This window comes from Erinaceus europaeus, chromosome 6 (assembly GCF_950295315.1).
Source record: "Erinaceus europaeus chromosome 6, mEriEur2.1, whole genome shotgun sequence".
Lineage (NCBI taxonomy): Eukaryota > Metazoa > Chordata > Mammalia > Eulipotyphla > Erinaceidae > Erinaceus > Erinaceus europaeus.
Window position 1 is genome coordinate 1070100 of NC_080167.1, and position 15753 is coordinate 1085852.

The 15753-nt window shown below is 52.4% G+C and overlaps 1 protein-coding gene across 7 annotated transcripts in view; it reads right to left on the reverse strand.

Annotated features, from left to right (window-relative positions):
* Positions 1-15753, reverse strand: part of SFI1 (SFI1 centrin binding protein) — a 47402-nt gene that overhangs the window by 9290 nt on the left and 22359 nt on the right. For 6 of the 7 annotated variants that reach the window (XM_060192762.1, XM_060192764.1, XM_060192760.1 and 3 more), the window contains exons 8-12: positions 15484-15586; positions 11722-11878; positions 8875-9036; positions 7110-7180; positions 6415-6507 (exon numbers count right to left, since the gene is read on the reverse strand). In XM_060192762.1, the coding sequence (XP_060048745.1) occupies positions 6415-6507; positions 7110-7180; positions 8875-9036; positions 11722-11878; positions 15484-15586 (586 nt within the window). The remainder of the gene's footprint in view (positions 1-6414; positions 6508-7109; positions 7181-8874; positions 9037-11721; positions 11879-15483; positions 15587-15753) is intronic. The other variant, XM_060192765.1, reaches the window with a different exon arrangement.

The following is a 15753-nucleotide window of genomic DNA, read 5'->3' on the forward strand; positions in this document are numbered from 1 at the left end:
GTCTTCCCCTCCTCTCTCCATTTCTCTCTGTCCTATCCAACAACAACAACAACAATAATAACTACAACAATAAAACAACAAGGGCAACAAAAGGGAATAAATAAATAAAAATAAAATATTTAAAAAAATATATATTATTATTTATTTATTCCCTTTTGTGCCCTTGTTTTATTGTTGTAGTTAATGTATTAATGTTTTTTAAAAATATTTTTTATTTTGTTTATTTATTCCTTTTGCCCTTGTTGTTTTACAGCCCGACTCCCAAATAATAATATTTTTAAAAATTTAAATAAAAATCTTGGTGGGGCCGGGTGGTGGCGCACCTGGTTGAGTGCACATGTCACAGTGCACAAGGACCCAGGTTCAGATCCCTGGTCCCCACCTGCAGAGGGAAAGCTTTGCGAGTGGTGAAGCAGGGCTGCGATGTCTCTCTACCTCCCCCTTCCCTCTCGATTTCTGGCTGTCTCTATCCAACAAATAAAAAAAGATAAAAATTAAAAAACAAAGCCACCTTGTGGTCCAGTTGTGGCACACTGGATAAAGCACTGAACTCTCAAGCTTGAGGTCCTGAGTTCAATCCCTGGCAGCACATGTACCAGAATGATGTCAAGTTGTTTCTCCTCCTGTCTTTCTCATTAACAAATTAAATATCTTTTAAAATTCTTCACATTCAGGAGTTGTGGAGCAGTGGGTCAAGTGCTGGACTTAGCACAGCAGTCCAGAGCTCAGTCCCCAGGACTGCATTGCCAGAGTGCTGCTCTGCAGTGGTCTCTTTCTCTCATTAATCTTTTTTTTTTTTTAATTGTCACCAGGGCTGTCGCTGAGACTCAGTGCCTGCACAACAAATCCAACATGGCTACTGATTATTTCTCCTCCCCTCCACCCATTTTTTTTTAATTAAATTGAGGGGAGGGGTGGCAAGGACGGTAACTGCTTCACCACTCATCAAGTTTCTCCCTGCAGGTGGAGAGCAGGGACTTGAACCTGGATCCTCACACGTGGCGACGTGTACACTCAAACAAGTCTGCCGCCCACCACCCCAACCCCCAATAAACCTTCTAGACAACAATTAGGAGAGGCCAGCAGTGGTACACGGCACGCCTGGGAGAGCCATGTCAGAGCAAGGTAGTAATCAAGTCTGTGTTGGTGCCTGCACCATGAATCCACTGCTCCTGGAAGCCATTGATCCCCCTTTTGTTGCCCTTGTTGTTGTAGCCTTGTTGTGGTTATTATTGTTATTGCTGATGTCGTTCGTTGTTGGATAGGACAGAGAGAAATGGAGAGAGAAGGGGCAGACAGAGAAGGGGAGAGAAAGACAGACACCTGCAGACCTGCTTCACTGCCTGTGAGGCGACTCCCCTGCAGGTGGGGACCCAGGGGCTCAAACTGGGGTCCTTGTGCTTTGCACCATGTACATTTAACGCACTGCACTACAGCCCAGCCCCCTTGCACCTCGTTTTTCTATATTATCTTTATTTATTTATTATTGGATAGAGACAGAGAAACGACAGGGATGGGGGAGAAAGAATGAGAGACAGAGAGACAACTGCAGCACTGCTTCATCACTTGTGAAGCTTCCCCACGGCAGGTGGAAACCAGGGGCTTGAACCTGAGTCCTGTGCACTATGTCCCCCCCTCAAATAAATCTATAAAAGTATGTGAGGGGAGACTTTTTTTTTCCTCCAGGGTTATTGCTGGGCTTGGTGCCTGCACCATGAATCAATCCACTGCTCCTGGAAGCCATTGATCCCCCTTTTGTTGCCCTTGTTGTTGTAGCCTTGTTGTGGTTATTATTGTTATTGCTGATGTCGTTCGTTGTTGGATAGGACAGAGAGAAATGGAGAGAGGAAGGGAAGACAGAGGGGGGAGAGAAAGACAGACAGACCTGCAGACCTGCTTCACCGCCTGTGAATCGACTCCCCTGCAGGTGGAAAGCCGGGGGCTCGAACCAGGATCCCCACACCAGTCCTTGCACTTCGTGCCATGTGAGCTTAACCTGCTGTGCTACCACCCGATCCCCTAGGGTAAACTATAGTCAGCTGCCGACTTGAATAGCGGTCTGAAACAAGCAGTTCTAAAGTCACCCTAGCGACGCCATGGAAACAAGTATTAAGGACAGGACGTCCTGCTCATCTGCTTAGGGCCGTTATGTCACGGCGACGTCAGCAAGCTGTTTGGGGCAGTATACATGTCCATTGCAACAGGGCACGTTTGCCTTCTTTGAAATGGTTCATTAAAGCAGGGAGGAGCTAATAAAACAGCTAGTGCGCAACCCAGGTCCCACCCGGCCCCAATGCCTTGAAGGAAACTGTCTCTTTGACTCTCTTCACCTGAAGGGGAAAAAGTCACTCTGGAGTAGTGAAACCCTGCTAATGACAACAATAAATAAGCAGAAATCAATCAGAAAATCAAGCAGTGACCAGGACGTCACTCAGTGGTGGAGCACAGGGCCTGAAGCACGAGGTCCCCGGTCCTGATAGCATTCTCTTACGAAAATAAAGAGTAGAGGAAACAGAGCTGGCAGGGGCCAGTGTATGTGAAGCCCTGAGTCTGATCTCAGGTACCACCTTGCCAGAGCGGTAATAAGCTGTTTTCTTTTTTCTTTAATTATCTTTATTTGTTGGATAGAAACAGTCAGAAATTGAACGGGGGAGTGAGAGAGAGGAGAGAGACAGAGAGGCACCTGCAGCACTGCTTCACCACTCGCAAAGTCTTCCCCCTGCAGGTGGGGACCAGGGGCTCGAACCTGAGTCATTGTGTGTTGTAATATGTGCACTCAACCAGGTGCGTCACCACCCAGCCCCAATAAGCTGTTTTCTAAATAAAATCCTATTAACAGCTCTTGAGCCCTGGTGGTGAGTATACACTGTTTCTTAATAACTATTCTTTACAGCACAGACTTTAAAAAAAAAAAAAGATTTTACTTATTAGTGAGATAGATAGGAGGAGAGAGAGAAAGAACCAGACATCACTCTGGTACATGTGCTGCCAGGGATTGAACTCAGGACTTCATACTTGAGAGTCCAACACTTTATCCACTGCGCCACCGCCTGGACCACAGCACAGACTTTTCTGTATGTTAATAGTTTCATAATTAGAGGGAGTCCGGCGGTAGTGCAGCAGGTTAAGCGCACGTGGTACCAAGCACAAGGACCGGCATAAGGATCCTGGTTCAAGCCCCGCTCCCCACCTGCAGGGAAATCGATTCACAAGCAGTGAAGCAGGTCTGCAGGTGTCTGTCTTTCTCTCCCCCTCTCTGTCTTCCCTGCCTCTCTCCCTTTCTCTCTGTCCTATCCAACAACAATGACGTCAATAACAACAACAATAACTACAAGGGCAACAAAAGGAAATAAATAAATATTTAAAAAAATAGTTTCATAATTGTGGTGGTCCAGGAGGTGGCACAGTGGATAAAACATTGGTCTCTCAGGCATGAGGTCCTGAGTTCAATCCCTGGCAGCACATGTACCAGAGTGATGTCTGGTTCTTTCTCTCTCTCCTATCCTTCTCATAAATAAATAAATAAATAAAATATTTTTTTAAAAAATAGTTTCATAATTAAACAGAAAAGCATCCTCTTGCACTCAAGAGACACAACACACTGGGAAGATGGACTTTTGTCACCCTCAAGTCAATCACTGAAGGAAACAGGCCCCCAGTGCAAACACAAGCAAAGGCTGTTGCAAGGCCAGGCCGACAGTGGTCCCTGGGTCAGGGCTGTGTGCGGTCCCTGACCTCTACTCACTGTCCTTAGCAAACAAGGAACGAATGGCACTGGGCAAGTGTTTCTCCAGGGAGTGTCACTAAAGGAAACCGGCCCACATTTTCACAGTGCAAAGATGTGGACAAATGTCTGAGCACAAAGCTTAGAGTGAGCATGGTGTTAGTAGAAATGCAAACTGGTGCAGCCCCTCTGGGAAGCCTTAGAAAAGTAAAAGTGGCAGGGGCCGGTGGTGGCGCACCTGGCTGAGCGCACGTTACAATGTGCAAGGGCCCCAGTTCAAGCCCCCGAACACCACGTGTAGGGAAAGCTTTCCGAGTGGTGAGGCAGGGCTGCAGGTCTCTCTCTCCCTCTCTACCTCCCCCTTCCCTCTCAATTTCTGGCTGTCTCTATCCAATAAATAAAGATAATTAAAAAAAAAAGTCAAAGTGGCAATCCCTTCTTATCCTGGAACATACCAATCCCGGCCAGTGTCCAAAGGACACAGTCACCAATTTGAAGGGTCTCCTGCACCCGTGTTCACAGCTGCTCCATCACAGCAGCCAAATGCAGACATAACAGAAATGTGCATCTACAGGTAACTGGATAGACTGCCTCTGAGGTGGCTGGGAAATAGCGGCACTGGGAGACTTTTGCACTTTCAGGCTTGAAGCCTTGAAGCTCCCAGCTGATCCCCAGAACCGCAGGTGTCAGAAAAGTGCTGTGGTTTATTTCTGTGTGTCTACTGTGGGACTCTCTTAAGCAATAAGTAAAATTAAAAAAAAAAAAGGGGGGTTGGGCAGTGGCGCAGCGGGTTAAGAGCATGTGGCGCAAAGCACAAGGACCGGCGTAAGGATCCCGGTTCGAGCCCCCGGCTCCCCACCTGCAAGGGAGTCGCTTCACAGGTGGTGAAGCCGGTCTGCAGGTGTCTCTGTCTTTCTTTCCCCCTCTCTGTCTTCCCCTCCTCTCTCCATTTCTCTCTGTCCTATCCAACAACGAACAACATCAACAATGGTAATAATAATAACCACAACGAGGCTACAACAAGAAGGGCAACAAAAGGGGGAAAAAATGGCCTCCAGGAGCAGTGGATTCATGGTGCAGGCACCAAGCCCAGCAATAACCCTGGAGGAAAAAAAAAACAACTGTCATCCCTAAGGCACCAAAGGTTTCAGGTTCAATCACCTGTGCCACCATAAACTAGAGCTGAGGAGGGCTCTGGTCTCTCATTAAAACAAATTAGTAAGTGGTTTGGGAGGTGGCGCAGTGGATAAAGCATTGTACTCTCAAGCATGAGGTCCTGAGTTCAATCCCTGGCAGCACATGTACCAGACTGATGACTGGTTCCTTCTCTCTCTCCTATCTTTCTTTTTAAAAATATTTTTATTAATTTATTATTAGAGACAGACAGAAATTGAGAGGAATGGAGGAGGTAGAGAGGGAGAGAAACAGACATACATCTGCAGCCTTGCTTCACCACTCGTGAAGCCATCCCCCTGCAGATCGGGACCAGGGGCTTAAACCTGGGCCCTTGTGCATTGTAATGTGTGCGCTTAACCAGGTGCACCAACACCTGGCCCCCTCCTCCTTTCTAATTAATAAATAAATAAAATATAAAAAACAAATTAATAAAATATTTAAAATAGGGCAAGGGAAGAGCACAGTATACAAAGACACTCTCAGGCTTGAGTTTCTAAAAGTCCCAGATTCAATACCCTCGCACCATCATAAGCCGGAGCTGAGCAGGGCTCTGGTAGGGGAAAAAAAAATTAAAACAAACATCCAAAAGTGAACAAGTAACCAAACTGACTCTTAGGCTTTGTATAAACTATGGTGGTTGTCTAGGCAACGGGGAGCAGCAGCAGGCTTTGGTGTGACAGCATGTGCACGCACACTCACAGGCACACACACAGGCGCGCACACACACCCACAGGCACACATACAGGCACACGCACAGGCACACACACACAGGCACACACAGGCACACACACACACAGGCGCGCACACACACACACACCCACAGGCACAGGCACAGATACAGGCACACGCACAGGCACACACACACACACACACAGGCACAGGCGCACACACGCACAGGCACACACACCCACAGGCACACATACAGGCACACGCACAGGCACACGCACAGGCACACACACACACAGGCACACGCACAGGCGCACACACACGCACAGGCACATGCACACACACACACACAGGCACACACACAGGCACAGGTGCACGCACGCACACACACAGGCACAGGCGCACACACGCACACACACCCACAGGCACAAATACAGGTACACGCACAGGCACACACACAGGCACACAGACACACACACGCATAGGCACATGCACAGGCACATGCACAGGCACACATACAGGCACACGCACAGGCACACGCACAGGCACACGCACACAGGCGCACACACAGGCACACGCACAGGCACACACACACACAGGCAAACGCACAGGTGCACACACGCACACACACCCACAGGCACACACACAGGCACAGGCGCACACAAGGACACACACCCACAGGCACAAATACAGGCACACGCACACACACAGGCACAGGCGCGCACACACACACACACACACACACGCGAGCGCGCACACACGCACACGACATGATCCTCAAGCCTTCCAATAGGGTAAGCCAATGCTGACTTGATAAAAGCACCAGGCCCCAGGAGAGCTGGCCTCACCGAGACCTCGTGCTGGCGGTGAGCGAGGTTCCTCCAGACGCGTTGGCGCCGAGCGTGGGCCACGTGGTCCTTCAGGGCGTGGAAGCCCCAGCGCTGGGAAAGGAGGAAGCAGGGGGCAGTCGGGCAGTCACAATCCACCGCAGCTGCAACAACAGGACCAGCAAAGGCAGGCAGTGCCAACCCAGAAGGGGCCGCCCACACCGCCCCAGCCACGGGCGGCACTGGGGCTCCCTGATGTCCTGCCACCTACTCCCCACACCGGCAAGCGCCCCTGCCAGGGTGAGCCCTAGACTGGGGGGACACTCCCACAGGGTCAGCCTCCCCTTTCATAATCAGAATGCAGATTGCAGGGCTCCGGGAAGCAGGGCCTTGGGGGGCAGGAAGGGCAGGCCTGACCACTGCCACCCCCAGGCCAAAGCCCATCACCCAGCATGACCCAAGTGAGGAGGTTTTCTCCTCAAAGTGTCTGAGGGGAGCAGAGCACCCCCCTCGGGCCTCCCTCCACCTCAGCCTGGAGGACTCACAGGTTAGGCTCCCAGTCCATGAGACACCAGGGGCAGGTCACGTCTGCGCTCCTCTCTGGACACAAGACCCCGACCCTCCCACACCAACCCACCCTGATCCATGACAGCTGGGAGACGGGCCACAGAGGGGCTCCCCTGACCCCTGCAGGGTGCCGCGGGCTGACAGCTTACCAGGGAGCGGTGTCTGTGGTGGTCGTCCGCCGCCTGTGCCCGGGCAGCCTGCTCTGCGCACAGCAGCACGTCTGTGGGAGTTAAGGCTCCGCCCTGCACGCTCACCCCACCAGTCCCCCGCCGGCCCAGGAGGCTCGAGGAAGGCCACACTGCCTAGCCAACAGCTGGCCTTGCATGCTCCCCCCTCTGGCCCATATGATGAGGTCAACAGCAACCAAGTTCAACAAACATTTCCCCTTCTCATGCACTAGGGGAGCTCTGGGGGCAGGGGAGCTGTGAGCTGCTTCTCTTCCTCAAATAAAATGGAACAAAAAAAAAGCCATAGGAAGGGGAAGTCGGGCGGTAGCGCAGCAGGTTAAGTGCAGGTGGCACAAAGTGCAAGGACCGGCATAAAGATCCTGGTTCCAGCCCCCGGCTCCCCACCTGCAGGGGAGCCACTTCACAAGTGGTGAAACAGGTCTGCAGCTGTCTTTCTCTCCCTTTGTTTTTTAAAAATATTTATTTATTCCCTTTTGTTGCCCTTGTTGTTTTATTGTTGTAGTTATTGATGTCGTCGTTGTTGGATAGGACAGAGAGAAATGGAGAGAGGAGGGGAAGACAGAGAGGGGGAGAGAAAGACAGACACCATAGCTATAACAATAACAACTAGCGCAGCAACAAAATGTGGAAAAAATGGCCTCCAGGGGCAGTAGATTCCTAGTGCACACACCAAGCCCCAGCAATGACCCTGGAGGCAAAGAGAAAAAAAAAAGAGATGGCCACCAGAAGCAGTGGATGTGTACTGCAGCTACCAACTTCCTAGAGATTAAAAATAATAATAATAAAGAGGCTGGGGAAATGACAGTCTGGTCTAAAGTGGCAGCCGCGCATGCCTGTGGCTCCCAGTCTACTCCCTGGCACCACGCGTGCTGGGCAGCGCTCTGTGCTCTCTGCCTCTCTCTGTCTCATGAGGTCCTCTGCCTTTGCAGACTGGGCACGGGTGCAGTGGACTGGCGGGCATGAGGTCCTGAGTCTGATTTCCAGCATCTCGTGTGCCAGAGTGATGTTCTGGTCTCTCACTTAAAAAATAAAATAATAAAACTTTAAAAAACAGTAATTGTCTTTCACATATGTAAAAAATATGACCTTTGGGGAAGGGTGGGGCCCCACAGCACCATTAGCCAGAGCTGAGCAAGGCTCTGGAAGGTAGGTGTCTGTCTGTCTCTCTCCCTCATTAAATAAATACATAAATAGGTGGGGGGAGAGAGCACAGTAGTCTTGTGAAAAGACTCTCCAGCCTGAGGCTCCGAGCTCTCAGGTTCAATCCCACCACACACATGCGCGCGCACACACACGCACACACCACCAGCCAGAGCTGAGCAGTGCTTTGATAAAAACAAAACAAGGGGCCAGGCGGTGGCGCACCTGGTTAAGCGCACACATCACAGTGCTCAAGGACCCAGGTTCAAGCCCCCGTCCCCACCTGTGGGGGAAGCTTCATGAGTGGTGAAGCAGGGCTGCAGGCGTCTCTGCCTCGCTCCTTCTGTCTCTCCCTTCCTCTCAACTCCTAGCTGTCTCTATCCAATAAATAAATAAAGAGTTGATCTCTTAAAAAACAAACAGCAGCAAAACTCCGAGGGTGGGGTGAGGAGGCGGCCCCATATTCTCTCTCCTCCCCAGCTCTCGTTCAAGAGTCGAACCAAAGCAGCTGGGCTGGGGGCTGAGACCTGCACCTGGGCCCCAAAGTGGAAAGCAGGAGGCGGCAGAGCCGGGCAGGAGCGGATACAATGCTTCCAGTGCGTGAAGACCCGCCGCAGTGCCACCCTCTGGCCCAGCTGCTCCACCCGCGCCAGCTGGGCCCGCAGGCTCTCCCTCCACGCCCAGGCCCGGCGCCAGCTGCACAAGTGTGTCTGAAGCACAGTGATGCGGTGAACTTGCTCCGCCAACTCTGCAAGAGAAAAAGCGGCAGATGGGGAGACAGCTTGATGGGCAGAACACCAGACTGGCACGGCCAGAAGCCTGGTACAGAAGTGCTGGCAGGGAGCAGGGCAGGGTGTCTATGGAGCCCTGGGTTCTAGCCTTGGCACCACCAGGGAGCACACCAAGACGGAAGGAGAAGAACATGACCGCGTGCAGGCAGCACTCTGTCTAAGTGGTCCAACAGGAAGTGACACTGGGCTGGGAGGGGCTCAGGGTGTGACACCCTGCGCCTGAATTCCAGGACCAGGACACGCACATTCACGGCCCATGTACTCTCTCTCCTGCACCGCAACTGAGAAGCTGACCCAAAGAACAGGACTAGGGAGGCGGGGGGGAGGGACTTCTGTAGAGCACACACCGCCATGTGTGAACACCTGTGCTCAAGCCCTGGTCCCGGTCCCACCTGTGGAGTTGGCGGAAGCTTCGTGAGCAGTGAAGCAGAGCTGCAGATGCGTCTCTGTCGATCTCACAGGTCTATCTTTTTCTTTAAATATTTTATTTAATGACAGATACAGAAAGAAAAGAGAAAAGAACACTGCTCGGCTCTGGCTAGTGGTGGTGCTATGGATTGAGCCTGAGACCTCGGAGCCTAAGGGATGAAATTCTGCTGCATAACCATTATGCTGTCTCCCCAGCCCTCCCTCTCACAAAGAGAAGTGGGAAACAGCCACCAGCAGCAGTGGAAGCACACAGGCAGAGCCCCAGTGATAACGCTTGTGGCAAAAAAAAACATTCAGTGATTGAGGGTTAAGTGGGTTAAGGTAAGTTATCATACAAAATATGGAAAATTGGGAGCTGGGCAGTCGTGCAGCGGGTTAAACGCACATGGCATGAAGCACAAGGATCCGCTTAACGATCCCCGTTCGAGTCCCCGGCTCCCCACCTGCGGGGTGGGGGGGTCACCTGACAAGTGAAGCAGGTCTGCAGGTGTCTGTCTTTGTCTCTCTTCCCCTACTCTTTCGATTTCTCTGTCCTATCCAACAATAGCAATGACAACAATAACAACAAAAACAAGGGCAACAAAATAGGAAAAATGGCCTCCAGGAGCAGAGGATTTGTAGTGTAGGCACTGGGCCCCAGCAATAACCCTGGAGGCAAAAAATAATAATAGTAACAATAAAATATGAAAAACTGAGGGCCAGGCAGTGGTGCACCAGGTTAAGCACACATAGTGAAAAGTGCAAGGACCTGCACAAGGATCCCGGTTTGAGTCCCCAGCTCTCTCTCAATTTCTCTCTGTCCTTCCCAACAACAGCAGCAACAGTGGGGGGGGGGGATGGACTCAAGGAGCAGTGGATTCATAAGCCAGACACCAAGCCCCAGTGATAACCCTGGAGGCAATAAATTAAAAAAATTTTAAATATGGACAACTGAGGGCCAGGTGGTGGTGCACTTGATTAAGTACACACACTACAGTTTGCCAGGACCTGAGTTCAAGCCCTTGGTCCCCACCTGCAGGGGGGAAGCTTCAGAAGTGGTAAAGCAGGGCTGCAGGTGTCTCTCTCTTCCCCTCTCTATCCCTCCTCCACTTTCTCTGTCTCTATCAAATAATAAATAAACCTAAAAATACATGGAAAACTGGTGAAAAATGGTGCTTACGAGTACTTGCGAGTACACACACAAAATCCAGGCTGTATGCATGGGGCCAGGAGCAGGAAACATGGCAGGAAGTGAAGCGGTGGCCGAGATCCTAGGTCTCCTCCCCGCACTGAGGGAGTGTCCTGACTTGTTCGTTCTCTTATCAGCTTCTGAAATTGCCACCAGTATTATGCTAGGGCTCAGTGCCTATGGACAAATCCTTGCTCCTGGCCGCCCTTTTTCTTTTTTGGTAGAGACAGACAGAAATTGGGGTAGGTTGGGGTGGGGTGGGGTAGGGAGATAAGGCCAATGAGAGCCTGTACGATTTCACTGCTTGTGAAGCTTGCCCTGTGAGCTGGGGGCTGGGGCTTGAACTCAGGTCCTTGTGCGTGGAGAAGTGAGCAGTTCACTAGGTGCACCACTGCCCAGCATTCCCCACCCCCCCATGTTTATCACAGGGGTTCAGTGCCTAAACAAAAACTACCCTTTACTTTCTTTTAAAGATATGATCTCTTTTTATTTATTTATTTTGCTGGGCTCGGTGCCTGCGCTAAGAATCCACTGCTCCTGGAGGCCAATTTTTCCCCTTTTGTTGCCCTTGTTTATCACTGTTGTCATTGCTGTGATTGTTGTTGGACAGGACAGAGAGAAATGGAGAGAGGAGGGGAAGACAGAGACGGGGACAGAAAGACAGACACCTGCAGACCTGCTTCACCACTTGTGAAGCGACTCCTCTGCAGGTGGGGAGCCGGCGGCGGAAGGATCCCAAGGACCGGGATCCTTCCGCCGGTCCTTGTGCTCCGTGCCATGTGCGCTTAACCCAGTGCACCACTGCCCAGCCCCTGAAACTATCCTTTTCTGTATAAGTACCGCGTGCTAACGGACTGCGCCACTGGAGCCCCGAAACTATCCTTTTCTAACAGACCTTGTGGCTTTGCTCCACTGCTAGTGAAGCTTCTCCCTACAGGTGGGGACTGCAGGTTGAGCCCGAGTTTTTAGCTACATAAGAAGAGCCCTTGCTCCTGACACGCGTGGAGGGACAGGTGTGGGTGTGGCCTCCCAGCCTGCTGCTCACCCCGCTGACGTCGCCTCAGTCTGCGGCCCTGCAGGTATGCCCGCCAGGCAGAGAGCGACCGCCGCTTCTGCTGGCGCTGGTGGTGCTCTGCTGCGCAGGTCTCCTTCTGTCTCTCCCTCCGGGCCTGAAGCAGCTGCTCCCGCCACCACAACCAAGCCTGGGGGCCAGAGGAGAGGCGGTGGGGTCAAGTCAAGGCCGGGGGAGGGGTGAGGAGGGAGAGGGCTACCAAGAGAAAAGTGGCCGCTGAGAAGGGAGCTTTAAGAGCAGCACTGCCAGAAAGCCAGGCCTTCTCTGGACCCAAAACAGGTAGGACATGTGTCTTGCCATGAGTATGCCCAGGTCCAAACCCTGGACCACAGGCAAGTGTCACAGCACCAAGGAAGGCTCTTTTAATTAGAGAAGGAGACTGGGATTCTGCTCAGCTCTGCCCCTCGGGCAGGAGGGTCTGGTGCGTGGCCTCTGCATGTTATCTGCAGGCCTAGCCAGGTCTGGCCTTTAATGCAGCCGGGCAGGAGGGTCTGGTGCGTGGCCTCTGCATGTTATCTGCAGGCCTAGCCAGGTCTGGCCTTCAATGCAGCCGGGCAGGAGGGTCTGGTGCGTGGCCTCTGCATGTTATCTGCAGGCCTAGCCAGGTCTGGCCTTTAATGCAGCCGGGCAGGAGGGTCTGGTGCGTGGCCTCTGCATGTTATCTGCAGGCCTAGCCAGGTCTGGCCTTTAATGCAGCCAGGCAGGAGGGTCTGGTGCGTGGCCTCTGCATGTTATCTGCAGGCCTAGCCAGGTCTGGCCTTTAATGCAGCTGGGCAGGAGGGTCTGGTGCGTGGCCTCTGCATGTTATCTGCAGGCCTGGCTTGGTCTGGCCTTTTTTTTTTTTTTTTTAAGAGTTTATTTATTTATGAGAAAGATAGGAGGAGAGAGAAAAAACCAGACATCACTCTGGCACATGTGCTGCCAGGGATCAAACTTGGGACCTCATGCTTGAGAGTCCCAAGCTTTACCACTGTGCCACCACCGGACCACTGGTCTGGCCTTTAATGCAGCTCGGGCATGAGGGTCTGGTGCGTGGCCTCTGTATGTAATCTCCAGGCCTAGCCTGCTCTGGCCTTTAATGTAGCTCAGGTTTAATTTGAGTGGGTGCTGCCAGAGACTGAAGCCGGGATTTCATTGAGTACGCTGCAGCCCTGAATTTCATAAACTGCAGGAAGCAGGCTCTCACTTGTCCTTTCTGCTTGCTGACGAGTTACCTGCCGCAGCACAAGCTCCTAGCTATTTCATCCTCTGTCATCTCTGTTTTGTTTTTTTTTACCAGGGCACTGCTCAGCTCTGGCTTAAGGTGTGTGTGTGGGGAGGGGGTGCGGGGTGCTTTGAGCCTGGGACCATGGAGCCTCAGGGTCTGAGTCTCTTTGTATCACCATGTGCTATCTCCCCCCCATCCTTTGTCATCTTTACACTAATTATTAACCTGCCCCCCCACCTTAGAGACCAAGGGCCTGTTTGTTCTTGGATTGGCTTTAGGCTTTCTCATCCTGGGGGCTGTCTGAGCCAGAACTCAGGGTTTAATTATGATTCTGCCCAGCAGATAAGAAACATGCTAGTTCTGCAGCCAGAGTGCTCTGGTCTGCGCGCCCTGCACACCCTGCCAGCTTTGTGGCCTTGAGCACAGCACGGTGGCCTGCTGCTGAGGTGAAACCGGGTTGTGCGGGGCTCTGCTGCTCACTGTGCCTGGGAGTGCTGACACGGGTCACAGCCACTCTGAGACCGGGCTGTGTGGGGCTCTGCCGCTCACTGTGCGGGGAGTGCTGACACGGGCCACAGCCGCTCTGACTGAGACCGGGCTGTGTGGGGCTCTGCCGCTCACTGTGCGGGGAGTGCTGACACGGGTCACAGCCGCTCTGACTGAGACCGGGCTGTGTGGGGCTCTGCCGCTCACTGTGCGGGGAGTGCTGACACACTTAAGCTGGTGTGCCACCACCTGGCCCCAGTTTCTCTGTCCTATCAAATAACAAATGACTTTGAAATAAATGAGAGATGCCATACATGAAAGCAAAAAGACACGTGGCAAACAGAGAAGGATATGCAGTTCACAGAGGAGGCAGAAATAGCACAGAGAAGGATGTGCAGTTCACAGGGGAGGCAGAAATAGCGCAGAGAAGGATGTGCAGTTCACAGGGGAGGCAGAAATAGCGCAGAGAAGGATGTGCAGTTCACAGAGGAGGCAGAAATAGCGCAGAGAAGGATGTGCAGTTCACAAAGGAGGGAGAAATAGCGCAGAGAAGGATATGCAGTTCACAGAGGAGGCAGAAATAGCACAGAGAAGGATGTGCAGTTCACAGAGGAGGCAGAAATAGCACAGAGAAGGATGTGCAGTTCACAGAGGAGGCAGAAATAGCGCAGAGAAGGATGTGCAGTTCACAGAGGAGGCAGAAATAGCGCAGAGAAGGATGTGCAGTTCACAGGGGAGGCAGAAATAGCGCAGAGAAGGATGTGCAGTTCACAGAGGAGGCAGAAATAGCGCAGAGAAGGATGTGCAGTTCACAGGGGAGGCAGAAATAGCGCAGAGAAGGATGTGCAGTTCACAGGGGAGGCAGAAATAGCGCAGAGAAGGATGTGCAGTTCACAGGGGAGGCAGAAATAGCGCAGAGAAGGATGTGCAGTTCACAGGGGAGGCAGAAATAGCGCAGAGAAGGATGTGCAGTTCACAGGGGAGGCAGAAATAGCGCAGAGAAGGATGTGCAGTTCACAGGGGAGGGAGAAATAGCGCAGAGAAGGATGTGCAGTTCACAGAGGAGGGAGAAATAGCGCAGAGAAGGATGTGCAGTTCACAGAGGAGGGAGAAATAGCGCAGAGAAGGATGTGCAGTTCACAGAGGAGGCAGAAATAGCGCAGAGAAGGATGTGCAGTTCACAGAGGAGGGAGAAATAGCGCAGAGAAGGATGTGCAGTTCACAGAGGAGGCAGAAATAGCGCAGAGAAGGATGTGCAGTTCACAGAGGAGGCAGAAATAGCGCAGAGAAGGATGTGCAGTTCACAGAGGAGGGAGAAATAGCGCAGAGAAGGATGTGCAGTTCACAGAGGAGGCAGAAATAGCGCAGAGAAGGATGTGCAGTTCACAGAGGAGGCAGAAATAGCGCAGAGAAGGATGTGCAGTTCACAGAGGAGGCAGAAATAGCGCAGAGAAGGATGTGCAGTTCACAGAGGAGGCAGAAATAGCGCAGAGAAGGATGTGCAGTTCACAGAGGAGGCAGAAATAGCGCAGAGAAGGATGTGCAGTTCACAGAGGAGGGAGAAATAGCGCAGAGAAGGATATGCAGTTCACAGAGGAGGCAGAAATAGCGCAGCAGAATTTCCAGGCACGTGCACTGAGGAGGCAAAGTCCAGCGGGAGGGGTGACTTCTGAGGCGTGAACACAGTGGTCTCCACAACAGACTTTCATGCTGAGACTGAGCCCCCCCCAGCGGGAGGAGTGACGTCTGCGGCGTGGACACAGTGGTCTCCACAACAGACTTTCATGCTGAGACTGAGGCCCCAGGTTCAACTCCCAGCACCCCAAGCCAGAGCTGAGCAGTGCTCTGGCAAAAACAAGATGCCCACTGGTGACCAGGCCACACGCTCTCCTAGAAGCAGCGCCCACCTGCTAAGAAGTCAGCCTTCTGCCCCCACCTCCCCCCCAGGAAGCAACAAGGAGGACCCAGCAGAGAGAAGCCAGCTTCCTCCCCAGAGCGCAGGCCCAGCCTCTAAGGCGCTGGGGCTTGTACACTAGGCCTACCTTCTGCTGGAGGCGCAGGGCGCTGTGGGTCACAGCTGTGGCATCAAGGGCGTGACTCAGGCGGACCTGTCGCAGCCGCTGCCTCCACTCACTCCAGCACAGCCTGTCCAAGAACAAGTGTGGCAGACGCTGAGAAGCCAGTGGGACAGGGCAGGGCCCACAGGGGGACATCTCTACCTGACATACACCAGAGCGGCACTCAGTCTTCTCTCTCCTTCTGATATCATGGTGAACCCTCTCTCACGCAACAAATAAAAGAAGCCTTTAAAA